We start from the raw sequence: 14,973 nt of genomic DNA on the forward strand, positions 1-14,973 counted from the left end.
TTTAATTGGGTTTTAGTTTTAAATATTGGGGACTTGAATTAATTAATTGTTTTAACTGATTTTAATTTTTGTATGTTATGCTTTTAATTTTCCCTGTAAACCGCCCTGAGTCCTACGGGAATAGGGCAGTATATAAATTTAATAAAATAAATAAATAAATAAAAGACCAAGAAGAACTTCATCTGGGGGAGGAAGCTACAGTGAGCAGGGAAGAAGCAGGAAGGACTGGATTTCTATAGCTCTTCCCTTCTCCTTCGCTTCCTGAATTATCTTGGTCCCGGCAATCTCTCCCAGCAACTATATATATATATTGAACATATATAAATTAAGATGTACCTTTCTTCCTGGACACTACTCTGCAGGCATTAAGCTTCCCTGCTTTTGTTGGTTTCCCCGCCCCCCAAAAAGAGCTGTAACTTTATTTCCTTCAGGATGGCCTGACTCCTCTGCATTGTGGAGCCCGAAGCGGACACGAACAAGTGGTGCGGATGCTGCTTGACCGCGGAGCCCCTCTTCTTTCCAAAACAAAGGTAACATTGTGGAGCTCAGGATTTGGGGAATCACAGGCTCCAAAGCCTCCCATCATATCCATTTTTTGTTTCGGGAGAGGCTTGGTAAAGAAAAGAGTCTGGCTGAATATAACATGATTGGAAATTCACCTCCATCCATGATTTCTGTTGTTTTCCAGCTTAGGAATAGCCTTGCATTTAGGTGGGACAGGTAGCGCCTTTTAGAATTCTCAGGATGCTTCTTTGTCTACATTATTTTGTGTTACTTATAACAACAACTCTGTTGTGTAGGTCAGAGGTCCCCAACCTTTTGGGGCAACAGGGACCGGTTCCGTGGAGAGAGGTTTTTCCGCAGACCGGAGGGTGCCTGGTTTTGTGTGCAGCCCGCATCTTGCAGATGGGGCTTCGCTTGTTTTTGCAGACCGGTTCCTGGCGTGCTGCAGCCCGGTACTGGTCCACAGCCCGGGGGTTGGGGACCCCTGGTTTAGGTTAGAACTTCTGCACCCATTTTTTCAGATGGGAAATGGGGCAATTGTAGAACTTACGCCAGGTTCCTTGATTCCTGGTTCGCCATAAACCTCAGCCCCGTGTCTTAGTTTTTCAAACAGAACCCTGCTGCTTTCTGTCTCTTCTGCCTGTGCCTGTGAGCGGGTGAGAATGAAGGGACTTCAAGCATGTAAGACAGATAGATCCGATGCCTATTGATATTCATAGCTACATTTTTCTTCCTCTCAGGTGAAAATTTATTCAAACAGGTTTTTCAGGTTTTGTCAATGTTTGGCCAGAGATTACAATCCCTCCATCTGTCAACATTTGACCCGCAGTGCCCATGATTAATTTGACTGTTTCCTGATAAACATTTTCCCCTATCATGGGCAACCAGTTTGAGAAGCCTAAATTGTGTTGTCGTTATTTATTAAATTTGTACAGCACACACATCTCAATACAGCTGAGAGGTTCACAGGCGCACACACACACACACACACACATATATATATATATATATATATATATTAAACAATAGAAGAAATTAGAAGAAAGGAAATAAAAGAGTGAAGTGACCAAAAGGCAGACAGGAGCCAAAAACAGATGCCAGAAACTTGGGCAAAGAGCCAGGCCTTCCTAGCCTTATCCAGGCCTAAGTGCAACTTCAGGGGGTGCCAAGCAGCTTGCAAGCAATTCTATCCACCCAATTTGGGTTTGATTTCCCACGTCAGTCTGTCTTTCGAACCAGAAGGGATTCAAAGCAGCTTGTGGTACAGAATTGGGCATCAACTGTACAAAGAAGAAAGGGAGGTTTGGGTTGAGTTTCTGTCAAGTCCTCCTCTATGTTGGACGTCGCACCTCAGTCCCGCGCGTTTGGCCTTTGCTCTTCTTCCTCCAGTGGAGAATCCTAAAGCTGTGTTTTCTGCTTGCTTCAGCCCAGGTCTTGAGAAAAGCTCAGATAAACTGTAAGGTTGTTTTCTTAAGGAATTGCTAAAATGGCATTTTCTTCGTTTTTCAAAACGTACGTTTAATCGGTGTTGACTACAGTGTGGATTTCATTCCAAAATGGTCTTTTTTTTTATTCATTTCTCACATTGCCTTAATGTGCTGTAGCAGCAGAATTCGTTTGGCCGTGACCCACTTTAAGCCATTGTGGCCCTTTTTTTAACTCTTCTCTGATCGTTACTTTTGGCAAAAGCAAATGGCTGCTAATCAGAAAGGAAGATGCTAGTCGATTTCTGGAAGAAAAGGATCATAGAGAACATCTTCCCTCTTTCACCTCTTCTGGTACCTTCAGTGGTGCTTTCTTAGACCCGGACTGTCTATAATTTGATCACCCCAAGGGATGAGGGTCTCAGGAAGGTTTCTGAAGCTCCTCTCCTATCTCAGTAGATGGCAGCCTTGGCCCAATTTAGTCTAGGCTTCCTTCCCATAGGAAGGACTCACTGGAGAAGAGCCTAATGCTGGGGGCAAGAGAAGAAGGGGACGACAGAGAATGAGGTGGCTGGATGGAGTCACTGAAGCAGCAGGCATGAGCTTAAATGGACTCCAGAAGATGGTAGAGGACAGGAAGGCCTGGAGGAATGTTGTCCATGGGGTTGCGATGGGTCAGACACGACTTCGCAACTAACAACAACAACAAGATAGACAGAGACAGACAGATAGAGTAGGCTAGATAGGTAGGTAGGTAGATAGATAGGATAGAGCAGATACATAGGGTACATAGGTAGATAGGATAGACAGAGTAGATAAGAAAGAGCAGATGGATGGATAGATAGAGCATATAGAGTAGATAGATAGAGCACATAGAGCATATAGGGTGGGTAGGTAGGTAGATAGGGCAGGTAGGGTAGGATAGATAGAGCGAATAGAGAATAGATAGGGTAGATAGAGCAGATAGGGTAGGTAGATAGGAGAGATAGATAAGATAGGGTAGCTTGACAGAGACAGAGACAGAGTAGATAGGATAGATAGATAGATAGATAGATAGATAGATAGATAGATAGATAGATGATAGAGTAGATACATACGGTACATAACACACATTTAAACATACTATATACATAATGAGAAGGAAGGACTCACTGGAGAAGAGCTTAATGCTGGGAAAGGTTGAGGGCAAGAGAAGAAGGGGACGAGAGAGAATGAGGTGGCTGGATGGAGTCCCTGAAGCAGTAGGCATGAGCTTAAATGGACTCCAGAAGATGGTAGAGGACAGGAAGGCCTGGAGGAATGTCATCCATGGGGTTGCGATGGGTCGGACACAACTTCGCAACTAACAACAACAGTCTAGGCTTGGAAGCTAAGCAGGGTTAGTCCTCTTCTTGCAGGAAGCTAAGCCAAAATCACAGGAAGGAGTACCTGTTTTTAAACCCAGTCCCCTTCAGACTATAACACTTTTCTATGTAAACAAGTTTTTAGAGTAATCTTATTTGGATAAAACTAGATGCAGAATACCTCTTTTCCTGGTAAACCAGAAAAATATTAAGCATGGGAATGTGTATGAACTTGACTATTTGCCCTGTTATCAAACCGTTAACCCACAATAACTCCATTGTGGCTGTCCTACTAGGCTTGTCATAAATGGTGCTCGGTATCAAAGAGCAATTCTAAGCATCTCTCTGTTGGCTACCCGATCTGTTGTTGACGGCTTCTGTTCATACATCAAAGATTGATTCAAGAAAATGCAGCTGTCAAGTTTCTGATGTATGGGCTTTTCAAGTGACTCTGAGGCATTGTTTACCTTAAAAGTCCATTATTTAGCCTAATACACCGGCAAATGCTTGCTCGAAGGAAGCTGGAATCTGAAATCTCCGCCCCCTTGCACAATATATTAAAACACAATTCTCCACCTTTCTAATTTTGTCATTAATCATATTCTCCAATTAATTTATAGAATCAGTTTCCCCTTCCATTAGAAAACCGGCCAAGTTCTTATCTTCTTTAATTTCAGATGGCCTTGAGGAAGAATCCTCCTCTTCCCCCCTCCCAACCTTAATCCAATCTCTTAAAGCAATGCACAAGTTTAACATATGAAATGGCTACTTCTTCATCTCTTGTCAAGCAATAACATTCAATGTTAGCAGCGTTGACATCAGCATTTCCTTGAGATGCATCGAGAAGGCCTTTCTGCAACCACTGACTTTTTAAAAGATGCATGACTAGAAATCTGTGCAAAGTAACTTTAGATTGTTTGCATTCCATCGCTAGGGATATTTTGGATGTAGGTCTTTCTGGGTGTGTGGGAAAGGTTTCTCTTTATTTAAATACAGGGTTCTTACTTGGTGAAAAACAACTCTGCAGCTTAAAAGATTAGAAACCTATTCCTGCCTTGGCCTGAAAAGGTCTGACTTCCAGGTTAAGCACTTTTACCAGTGTAAACATTCCTTTTTTTTCTTTTCCTTTTTCCTTTCCTGAGATTACTTTGAAGTTCCCATGGATGTGTTGCTTTTGTAAGATAAGGATCACAACAGCCCCTTGAAAGGTTTTTCTTGAGCCTCCCCCTATAAATACCCATCCAGCTGAGCAGCTAGACAAGAGCCAGATGTTAGTCTTGTCTTTTGTTTTCTAGAGGTGGGCTTCTTACTCTGCTTCCCTTCTTCTAATATTCCAGAATGGCTTGTCTCCGTTGCACATGGCGACCCAAGGGGACCATCTCAACTGCGTTCAGCTCCTGATTGAGCACCATGTACCCGTGGATGATGTGACCAATGACTACCTGACAGCGCTTCATGTAGCTGCTCACTGTGGCCATTACAAGGTTGCCAAGGTTTTGTTGGACAAGAAGGCGAATCCTAATGCCAAAGCACTGGTGAGCACACCGGGGTCCCTCCTGTCCCCCCCTCCTCCCCCCCCCAGTTTACCAACTGGGTTGGGGCTTGTGTTTGAGAGCTGGGAGAAAAAACATTGCAATGGCAATAGGGTTCAAGAGAAGAGCCTGTGGGCCTCTTTAGATTTATTTATTTATTATTAATTTATTGGAATGAATGAAAGGGAGGGAGGGAGGGAGGGAGGGAGGAAGGAAGGAAGGAAGGAAGGAAGGAAGGAAGGAAGGAAGGAAGGAAGGAAGGAAGGAAGGAAGGAAGGGGATACTGTCTTCCTAGAAGGTTTTTTCTATAATTGCATAGTAGCAGTCTTGTAAAAGTGAGAAGTTAAAGAGGAAAGATGTCCATAGTTTTCTGAATAAGGTCAGGATTTTCTTTTTTTATAGTCTGGACTTTGTTTACATTTTTTCCTTTTTTTAAAGCAAAAGCTGTGCTAAGCTTATCATGAGTTCCCAAAGACAGATTTCTAGAGTTTTGAACTTGAAAATGGAACAAAATTATTACACTATTGATTTTTGACAATTGTGGTCAGAGGAAAGGAAGGAAGTGAGTTGGTTTCATTCTGTTGCTGATGTTGTGATTGTGTTAAAAATTCCTCATATAAAAAGATTATCATAGTCTTTTATCATTCTGAGAAATCTAGCTGTAGAAAGAAATTTATGAATAACCCCACTGTTGTTTTTTAATGTTTTTTTAAAAACATTTTTAACAGTTTTGGGTGGGTTTTTTTTACTCTAAGCATTCTCAACCTTCTGTGACTAGAAGAGCTGCCTTGAGTGCTATCTCCTGGGAGCTGATTGTGACCTTGTAGTTGGCCACGATCCATGCTCAGTCACACTTCAGGTGGGCTGCAGAAGATGTACCTTTCCCCCTCTGAGCAGGCAGAGAAGGACACCTGGGCCTTTGCAGTCTCCAGAAATGGCCTGCTGAGCAGAGAGCACAAATGCTACTGTAACTTTGATTCCCCTAGTCCAGGGGTAGGCAACCTTGGCTCTTTTATGACTTGTGGACTTCAACTCCCAGAATTCCTGAGCCAACATGGGGGAACTATGGCCCCTTCATGACTTGTGGACTTCAATTCCCAGAATTCCTGAGCCAGCATGGCTCAGCATGGAAACCTCTCCCTTTCCCTTCAGAATGGCTGGCTCAGGAATTCTGGGAGTTGAAGTCCACGAGTCATGAAGGGACCATAGTTCCCCTATGCTGGCTCAGGAATTCTGGGAGTTGAAGTCCACGAGTCATGAAGGGACCATAGTTCCGCCATGCTGGCTCAGGAATTCTGGGAGTTGAAGTCCACAAGTCATGAAGGGACCATAGTTCCCCCATGTTGGCTCAGGAATTCTGGGAGTTGAAGTTGAAGCAGTGGGCTAATGCCTCCTTAAGTAACACCAGCTGCCTGCAATTAGTGCAGGTTCGAGTCCCACCAGGCTCAAGGTTGACTCAGCCTTCCATCCTTCCGAGGTAGGTAAAATGAGGACCCAGATTGTTGGGGGCAATTAAGCTGACTTTGTAATAATGCCGCTTGGCGGGGGCCGAAAGCCCTAATAAGCAGGCATATACATAGAATGAAGGCTATTGCTAAGCACATTGGTTTGTGCTTAAATTGTAAGCCGCCCTGAGTCTTCGGAGAAGGGCGGGATATAAATGGGATTAAAATAAAAATAAATAAAAATAGTCATAAAAGCCAATTTTGCCTACCCCTGCCCTAGTCCAGCCTGCCCAAACTTCAATGCAACATTAAATTCTAATTAAAAGTGTCTCATCTCCTCTGGGCCAAGTAGAAGAAAAGATGTCCAGACTGGAACAAGCTGATTCACAGAATGAAAAAAATACATAGTTTATGGCTGCAAGAAAGTTATTGTGACCCCAAGGACGTCAGACTATCAGGGGGTGTCCTAAAACAACAAAAAAATACATATATCCATATTAATTTACTTGTTTAAAAAAATACCATCCAGTTTCTTTCAATCAGGTTCTTGGAACTAATGATAATAAAATGCTCATTATACAATAGGAATAAAATATTAAAAAGCAGTAGAACTAAGCAAACTTAATCCTAAAATGATCTCAAAATCTAAATTAGCCAGGGACTTTTTCAAAGAAGGCAAGCCCTTATGGTACATAAATTGATAAAACTTGAACTGGAAGGTTTTAACCTCCTAGCTGAGGGCAGTGGAAGAGAGGGGCCAGTCACCAAGACCGACCCTCTCCTGGACCAGATGGGATGCAGAAAAAGTAGCCCTTAGCAGGAAGAGAGAGACCGTTGGCAAATGCAACGTTGAAGATATGGCATTGGTGGTGATGGGACAACAAAGGAGATTTTTCATTCAGCGAGATTAGGTAATGACTCTGAAAGTCTCTGATATTTTTCTCCAGTTGAGAAGGTAGCTGAAGTATTTTTCTACAGAGGTGAGACCCAATTCTGTCAGTTGCTTTTAAAATAAGCAGCTGATGCCACTTTGACTAGTTTAAAAATTTATTGTCAACATCTAAGTAAATGCTGTGAGCAGAAATACATGGATCTTTGATAGTCAGGGCATTCTTTTCTTTTAAATGTTGCAGTTGCACTAATGCAGTTGTGTGCTGGATGATACATCTGTTTCTTTTCTTTGAGCCACATTTATCATTAGCATTTTAGCAAGGACAATGAACTATTTTTACCAGCTTATATAACCCTATAAAGGTATTTACTGAAAGGGTTGGACTAGGAGTGAGAGACCCCGTTTCAAACTCACCTTCCATCATGGGAGCTTCTGTGTGTATGTGTGTGTGTAATTTTTCAGAGTCCCATCCCTCTCTCCCAGCCCAACACACTTCCCCTTTGTAATGCAGATAAAATGAACATGCTCACATCAACTGCCTTGAACTCCTGGAGAAATAGAAGCAAACAAATCATTTTAAAAAAGAGTTAGCAGTCATACACTATTAAAAGGGATAGACAGATTTTGCAAACACTCTTTGGGGGGGATTTTTGTAATGCTTTCCACAATTTTCAGAACGGTTTCACGCCTCTCCACATTGCCTGCAAAAAGAACAGAATTAAAGTGATGGAACTACTGCTGAAACATGGAGCCTCTATTCAAGCTGTCACAGAGGTAAGCCATCTTTGCAGCTACGGCCAGGTTTATTTAAATAAGCCATATTACAGCCTTGGAGCACAAGAGCTCAGAATGCCGAAAAGGATTCTCGGCAAACGTGATCACCACCTTCTTCTATTGCCTGGGTTAGTATTTCCGTTTGCTAAGTTTAAGAAAACAAAGTCCTTTGGCAAAATCTTTTGTGTTCATTATTATTATTTTTAATCCCATTTATATCCCACCCTTCTCCGAAGACTCAGAGCGGCTTACAATCTAAGCACAAATCAAATGTGCTTAGCAGTAGCCTTCATTCTATGTATATGCCTGCTTATTAGGGCTTTCCCCACCCCCCACCCCAAGCAGCATTATAACAAAGTCAGCTTATTGCCCCCAACAATCTGGATCCTCATTTTACCTACCTGGGAAGGATGGAAGGCTGAGTCAACCTTGAGCCTGGTGGGACTCGAACCTGCACTAATTGCAGGCAGCTGGTGTTACTTAAGGAGGCATTAGCCCACTGCTCCACCAAGGCTCTTGGTAATTACTGAGAAACCCCAAAGAGCTGTATCCATAATGGACCCAGAAAAGGCCTTGTTCTGCTGGCTTTAGGTCCTGATGGCCTTCAACGGAGGCACAGCATTTTAAGCTGGAGTAAAAGAATTAGCTCCGTTTTCACCATGAATTTTTAAGATAGCTTTTAGTGCCATCAAACCACAATAGAAAAGCAAACTCTCATTCCCACATAGGTGAAGTGGAACATTGCCTTCTTTGTGATGCACACAGACGCATAAATGTGCTCCTGCCTGAATGCTTGAATTTGATCTACTTATGTGACTCTTTTCAACTTCCGGTTTCTGCCTTTCTGCATTCAGCGTGCTTTGAACTGTAGAAAACACACCTTTTGCAATCTAGGCGTACCGGATGCAATGGAAGATTTCTTCCAAACCTAAGTAGATGCACACAACGTGGCCTTAGTGTCAACAAACAGGTTTTGAACATGCCACAGGATGGCCTTGTGATATTGGCAACAGCCAGCCTTGTATATTTTTGCAGTCACCAACCGTCAGGTGTCCCAGACAGCTAAGCATTCAGTCCCCGGGGGTACTCTGCTAATGCTTTGCTTATATTTCAGCCCAGAGATAATTCTTTTCTTCTCTCTGCTTATTTCCTAGTCGGGTTTGACTCCAATCCATGTTGCTGCCTTCATGGGACATGTAAATATTGTTTCACAGCTGATGCACCACGGAGCTTCTCCCAACACAACCAATGTGGTAAGTAACAGGGTGGACCTTTCATTACTGGGCAGGCTAGTGGCCTCCTCTTCTCCATCTCCCTTGGCTGGGCTTTTTGTCTAGGCAGAGATAATGATAATTGTCTGGAACCACAATCTGAACCTCCGGTTGTTGGTTTTTCCACCAACCAACACAACTGGCCAGCACTCACACTCTCTTTGGAGTTCTCCCAGCTGGATTTCAGAAGAGGGAAATATGAAGGCTTTACCTTTTTCCCTGTTCTCTCCTGGGCTACAAAGGGATGGGTCCCGCAGCATTTCTCTCCCTAAGTCTTAGCCAAATTTCTTTATATCCTGATCTGGGCCACAGGGACAAGGTTTGTGCGCCATCACAAGCACCTCCAGTCTGTGGGAAAGCCCCTATTCCTTGAATGTCATTTTGAGGCAACCCTGTCCGTGGATCTGATTCCAATCAAACCTGAGCACCTTTCAACCCCCCAAGGAGGAAGAGAAGCTTTAAAAACCAGAGTGGTTTGGGGCGGGTTTGTTCTCCCAAAGCTGGTCAGACAATACCTGTTTTTGTTTTTGTTTTGCTACGCTCTGCCACAGACCATTCTCTGCTAGGCTCAATGCCCTGAGAAGTGAGCCACAGGCGCACTCAGCACAATCTGTGCTATGGGCAGGATTTGCTTTTAACTGTGGCAAACAGTCCAAACATGCAGGTTCCCCTTTTGAGTTCCTTGCTGTCCTTGCCATTTCCCTACTGACCCATCTTTGGTTGAAGTGCATGAAGCTCCACAGATTGTTAATACCCTTTTTTATTTTTACTATTGATTCGTTTCGATTGGCCCAGCTGTGAGTTTGTCTGCTGACAAACAGGCATCCAGAGTCCTCAAGCACAAGAGCAGAGAATCAAACTGGCGGGGAGGACGGGGCATTCAGAACTGAAAGTTAGTCCCATGGACTTATCCTGTGGAAAATGCCGTTTAAACACAAGGTCGCCTTAATTCCTCACGTAACATCTCTCCTTTTTTAAAAACAGCAATGTTTTAATTTGGCAAAGAACAAAACCATTGTGTGCTTTCAGGGCTAAAAAAAAAAAATCAATCCTGGAATAAATTACTTTGTGAGGGCTAGACAATCTCGAGAGGTCAAAGATGATCTGGTTTTACCTCCTGATCCCAAATAACTCTTTTGTTGCTAGTAACATATTTTTCTACCTTTTCTCTTTCATCCTAACCTCTTGACGGTACTCTACATTGACAGAGGGGAGAGACAGCCCTGCACATGGCTGCCAGAGCTGGCCAGTCAGAGGTGGTTCGGTCCTTGGTTCAAAATGGAGCTCAGGTGGAAGCTAAAGCCAAGGTAAGCAGCTTCTCCACATCTTCTGTGCTGCAGGTGGCCTTCAGCTGCTCTGCATTAAGGGGTGAGGTATCCCTTCCCTGCCTATTTATCATCCTTTGCTGTCCCTTGACAAGGAGATAGTCCTAGGATTCTCTCCGAGAGATTGTAAAACCTTTTGGTGGAAATGTTGGAGCGTGTCACTTCGTGGGACGCCCCCTTTTCAGTGCAAAAGTGCTTTCCAGTGTAGAGCATTTTCTGTGCAGCTCAGAGTGCTAAAAACAAAACAAAACCCCACCCCTATTCGTGCTCAGAACAGCCATTTTACCCTTGGGCAGGGGTAGGCAACCTCGGCTCTTTTATGACTCATGGACTTCAACTCCCAGAATTCCTGAGTCAGCTGACTCAGGAATTCTGGGTGTTGAAGTCCATGAGTCATAAAAGAGCCGAGGTTGCCTACCCCTGCCCTTGGGGAAGGACATTTGGCCCAATGTCACACTCAAAACAGTTCGGAACAAAACAGTTGGTGCTCTGCTCATCTTTTCCAGTTGGATGGCGAGGGATCCTTCCCAACATTATCTCACTTGATGTGATCTTCCAGTCAGAACTGAGGGGTTTGGAGTCACCATTTTAATTTATCCAGGCCCCCGTTGAGGTTCTCCTGCTTTCCTCCATGGGCTCTAAGAACTGCACATTTGAATCCCAGTGTGGAATTTGCTGTGTTTTACTCTTTCCCTTCCATTTGTAGGATGACCAAACGCCATTGCACATTTCTGCGCGTCTGGGCAAAGCCGATATAGTCCAGCAGCTGTTACAGCAAGGAGCCTCAGCAAATGCCACTACAACGTCTGGATACACCCCATTGCACCTTTCAGCACGAGAAGGGCATGAAGATGTGGCGTCCATCCTTTTGGACCACGGGGCATCCTTGAGTATCATTACCAAGGTAAGAACATTTACCTTGGATGAGTCACAAGGCTGACTGTGACTCAACCACTCTTGTGATTCAACCAGTCACAAGACCACCCAACCACCCAGGACCTATATCAACAAGCAAGACACTTCACCCAAAAAACCTGCTGAAGGTGTTACCTAAGTTTGGTAATGAAACATCCGGGAGCTAAACAGCAAGCTTGGAGAACAGATCCCTGCCAAAACACCATTATGTCTCTGGGAATGACATTGATTCCAATAGAATTATTGCTCTGGGCCAACAATGTACCAAATAACGTCAAGTTGACAGTTTCAGGACTCTGGAGTTTTTCTATAAGATGCTTAATGAGTAGATAGAAAGATGTAATTCTAGCATGTAAGAAATATGTTGTTTTTCCCATGGAAAAAGCCCACTGATTGATAGATTGTTTGATTGATTGACTGACTGATTGATTGAGTGCTATTAAGTCACTGTTGACTCAGAGATAGATTGTTCTGCCCAGCCTAGTCTTCAGGTTTTCCAATGGTGCCCTCTTCCCTGTTATAATGGAGTCCCTCCACTTTGCAGCTAGTTGTCTTTTTCTTTCTGCCATTCTCAGAATTAAAGGCTTCTCCAGAGCTAGTTCTTCACATAATTATCCAGAATATGATAACTTCAGCCTGATCTTTTGTCCCTTGAGTGAGTATTCTGGATTAATTTTTCCAACGATCCTCTTGTTTGATTTCTTGGCCATCCATGGTATTCTCAGGAGTTTTCTGTACATCAAAGCTCAAAGGCATAATACTCTTTTTAATCCCTCTTCAAAGTTCAATTTCTGTTCACATAGAGGGTCACAAGGAAATCATTGCACGATTTTGATCTTTTTCCCCCCTGCATATAAAGGTAAAGGTAAAGGTTCCCCCGCACATGCGTGCTAGTCGTTTCCGACTCTAGGGGCTGGTGCTCATCTCCGTTTCAAAGCCGAAGAGCCGGCGCTTGTCCGAGGACGTCTCCGTGGTCATGTGGCCGGCATGACTAGACGCCAAAGGCGCACAGAACGCTGTTACCTTCCCACCGTAGTGGTCCCTATTTTTTTACTTGCATTTTTACGTGCTTTCGAACTGCTAGGTTGGCAGAAGATGGGACGAGTAACAGGCGCTCACTCTGCTACGCGGCACTCGGGATTCGACCCGCCAAACTGCCGACCTTCTGATCGACCAGCTCTGCATATACTAACATAGTATATTAGCCTCCTTTTCTACTTTCAGAAAAAAGGTGTCCTTGGCATTCAGGAAGAGAGCAGCCCACAGAATTCAACTCTCTCATTCTGAAACTTCTCCAGAGTGCATCTTGTGAATTATCCCTTTAATTCAGAGCCGGTCTAACCTTGGCTTAGAATCAGGGCTGACCTTTTTGTAATGCAGAAGGGCTCGCCCTGCGGTTGGGAGGGGGTAGCAGGAGCAGCTTTTCAGACATTCTGAACAACCTTCCTTCTTCAAAGGCAGCAGAGGATCCCACACCCAAGGTCGCCATTCTACTCCAATTGGCTTCTGTGCTTGGAACGGGGTGGTGGTGGTAGCTGGAGGCATCAGGTCCTTAACTTCAGGTAGCAAAGTAACTTGGGCCAAATGGGCCAACTCTGTACGCAGTTGAGGAAATAAAAGAGGGAAAGTGGGGGGGAGGAGAGATCAACCAATGAATATTTAAGAGGACAATTTGTGCATGTGAAGTTCATCTGTATGTATTTAGGTCCTTAAAAGGAGGTAGTGATCTCTTAAGTTCGAAGTGTCTCACGATAAAGTATTATCCAAGGAGTAGTTCAAACTGTTTATGCAGACCAGGTATCATCCTAGTGGCCTTTGATTATCTTTGTTTTCAGGATAAACTGATTAGTTTTCCATCAAAATGGTGCCTTTTTACACAGGCTGCGTTATTTTGCTTCTTTAAGCAGAACATTGCAATTACTGAATTGCTGTTGCTGATTTGGAGTTTGATGGAAATTAAAGTGAGTTCTATTTTGCCTTTTTACCAACCTGCATAAGTTATATTTCTTTTGCTAATAATAGGAAGGCTCCACTCAAGATCTGATATTACACATTTCAATGTCATATCCCCTGTAGCCATACTTTCAAAGTTTTTGTAAAACTCAAAAGAATTTGAAAGTCATTTCAAAATAAAACACAGTGATTTAATTGGCTTCCTTGTGCATTGTAGAAAAGTGGATCCTTCAGTCCCTTCCACACGTGGACGTGTGGCTGGGAATGGCACACTCAATTCTGATGTGACATGGAAAGACGACCTCTTCAGTTGCGCCTGGGTTCTGCAAAAGTGGCCTTTGCCTCAAATAAAACTGTTAATACAAATGTTTTATCTTACAGAAAGGATTTACCCCTCTACATGTGGCAGCAAAATATGGCAAAATAGAAGTTGCCAACCTCCTGCTTCAGAAAAACGCTTCTCCAGACGCGGCTGGAAAGGTAAGGCAGATGTTGCTTCAACCTGGTCATTCTAGCATCCACCAAAGCCATCAAATTTTGAGAGCGTCCGGATCTCACTGGAGTATTTCTCCTATTCCATCACTTCCGTGTAGTATTGCAAAAGCTCTTGGTTTCTCCTGAAAAAAGAGGTATTAATTTCTTGAGGATATTCTTCTGCTTCAGAAGACCTTGATGGATTGATTACGTGCCATCAAATTGTGTTATTGTTACATATTATTGTATGTAGTGATCACAGAGATGGGTTTTTCCCCAGGACAATCTATCCCTAATGTTAGAATATGTTGTTGAAAAAAATAATGGTTTGTTTAACAGAGTATTATTAATACACAGTGGAAGTTGTACTGGGACTTTTAGGCAAACAGTAATGCACTAACACGAGTTTTATAACTTATTTTTACTCAGACAACAAAAAGGAACACAGTAAGGAATAGTCCAAGTATCAATCCAGTATCATGCACATAAAAGTCAGTCCATAAAAAACATAGTATCAAAATACAAAAGCTGCTTACCAATATCAAAAACAATATACACTGTAGCAAGCAGTTGATTCTTGAGAGAATAAATATCAAGTTAGCAAACAAGAGAACAAGAGGTATCCAAACACTAACATCAAACACATATACAAGAGCAACTACGTGTAACATCTAACTCTCTTTTATGTGGAATAATTACAGCCACACCCTTAGGCCGTTTAACTCCTTAAAGGTGCTTTTACTCCATTATATAATATTGTCACCCAAATCAAGTTTAATCTCTAACAATCTCCCCTTTTGGGTGGCATATTATACATATATTTTTACAATCTCAAATTACACATATCACAAACAGATTTATGCTTTATAGCACCCTGAGCTTTAGTAAACTGGTCAGCAATATTATCTTCAGTTGCACAATATTCCAGTTTAATCAAATTATCTTTAACACATTGTCTGACATTTAGATACCGTAGATCCGTATGTTTTGATCTAGTTTTCACTGCAGCATTAGTTGCTAATTTTATAGCTGCTTGATTGTCTTCATACACTTTTATTGGTTCATTACAATTTAAACCCATATCAAACAATAATTGTTTCCATACCAATAGCTCAGTACAT

The 14,973-nt window shown here is 42.8% G+C and overlaps 1 protein-coding gene across 1 annotated transcript in view; it reads left to right on the forward strand.

The window, feature by feature from the left end:
- ANK3 (ankyrin 3) overlaps nt 1-14,973 on the forward strand; it is a 190,115-nt gene that overhangs the window by 83,904 nt on the left and 91,238 nt on the right. Inside the window, exons 9-15 of the mRNA XM_081329703.1 lie at nt 432-530; nt 4,609-4,806; nt 7,816-7,914; nt 9,069-9,167; nt 10,394-10,492; nt 11,217-11,414; nt 13,760-13,858. Coding sequence (XP_081185829.1) covers nt 432-530; nt 4,609-4,806; nt 7,816-7,914; nt 9,069-9,167; nt 10,394-10,492; nt 11,217-11,414; nt 13,760-13,858 — 891 coding nt within the window. The remainder of the gene's footprint in view (nt 1-431; nt 531-4,608; nt 4,807-7,815; nt 7,915-9,068; nt 9,168-10,393; nt 10,493-11,216; nt 11,415-13,759; nt 13,859-14,973) is intronic.

This window comes from Vipera berus (genome assembly GCF_964194415.1).
Source record: "Vipera berus genome assembly, chromosome: 5".
NCBI classification, from domain to species: domain Eukaryota; kingdom Metazoa; phylum Chordata; class Lepidosauria; order Squamata; family Viperidae; genus Vipera; species Vipera berus.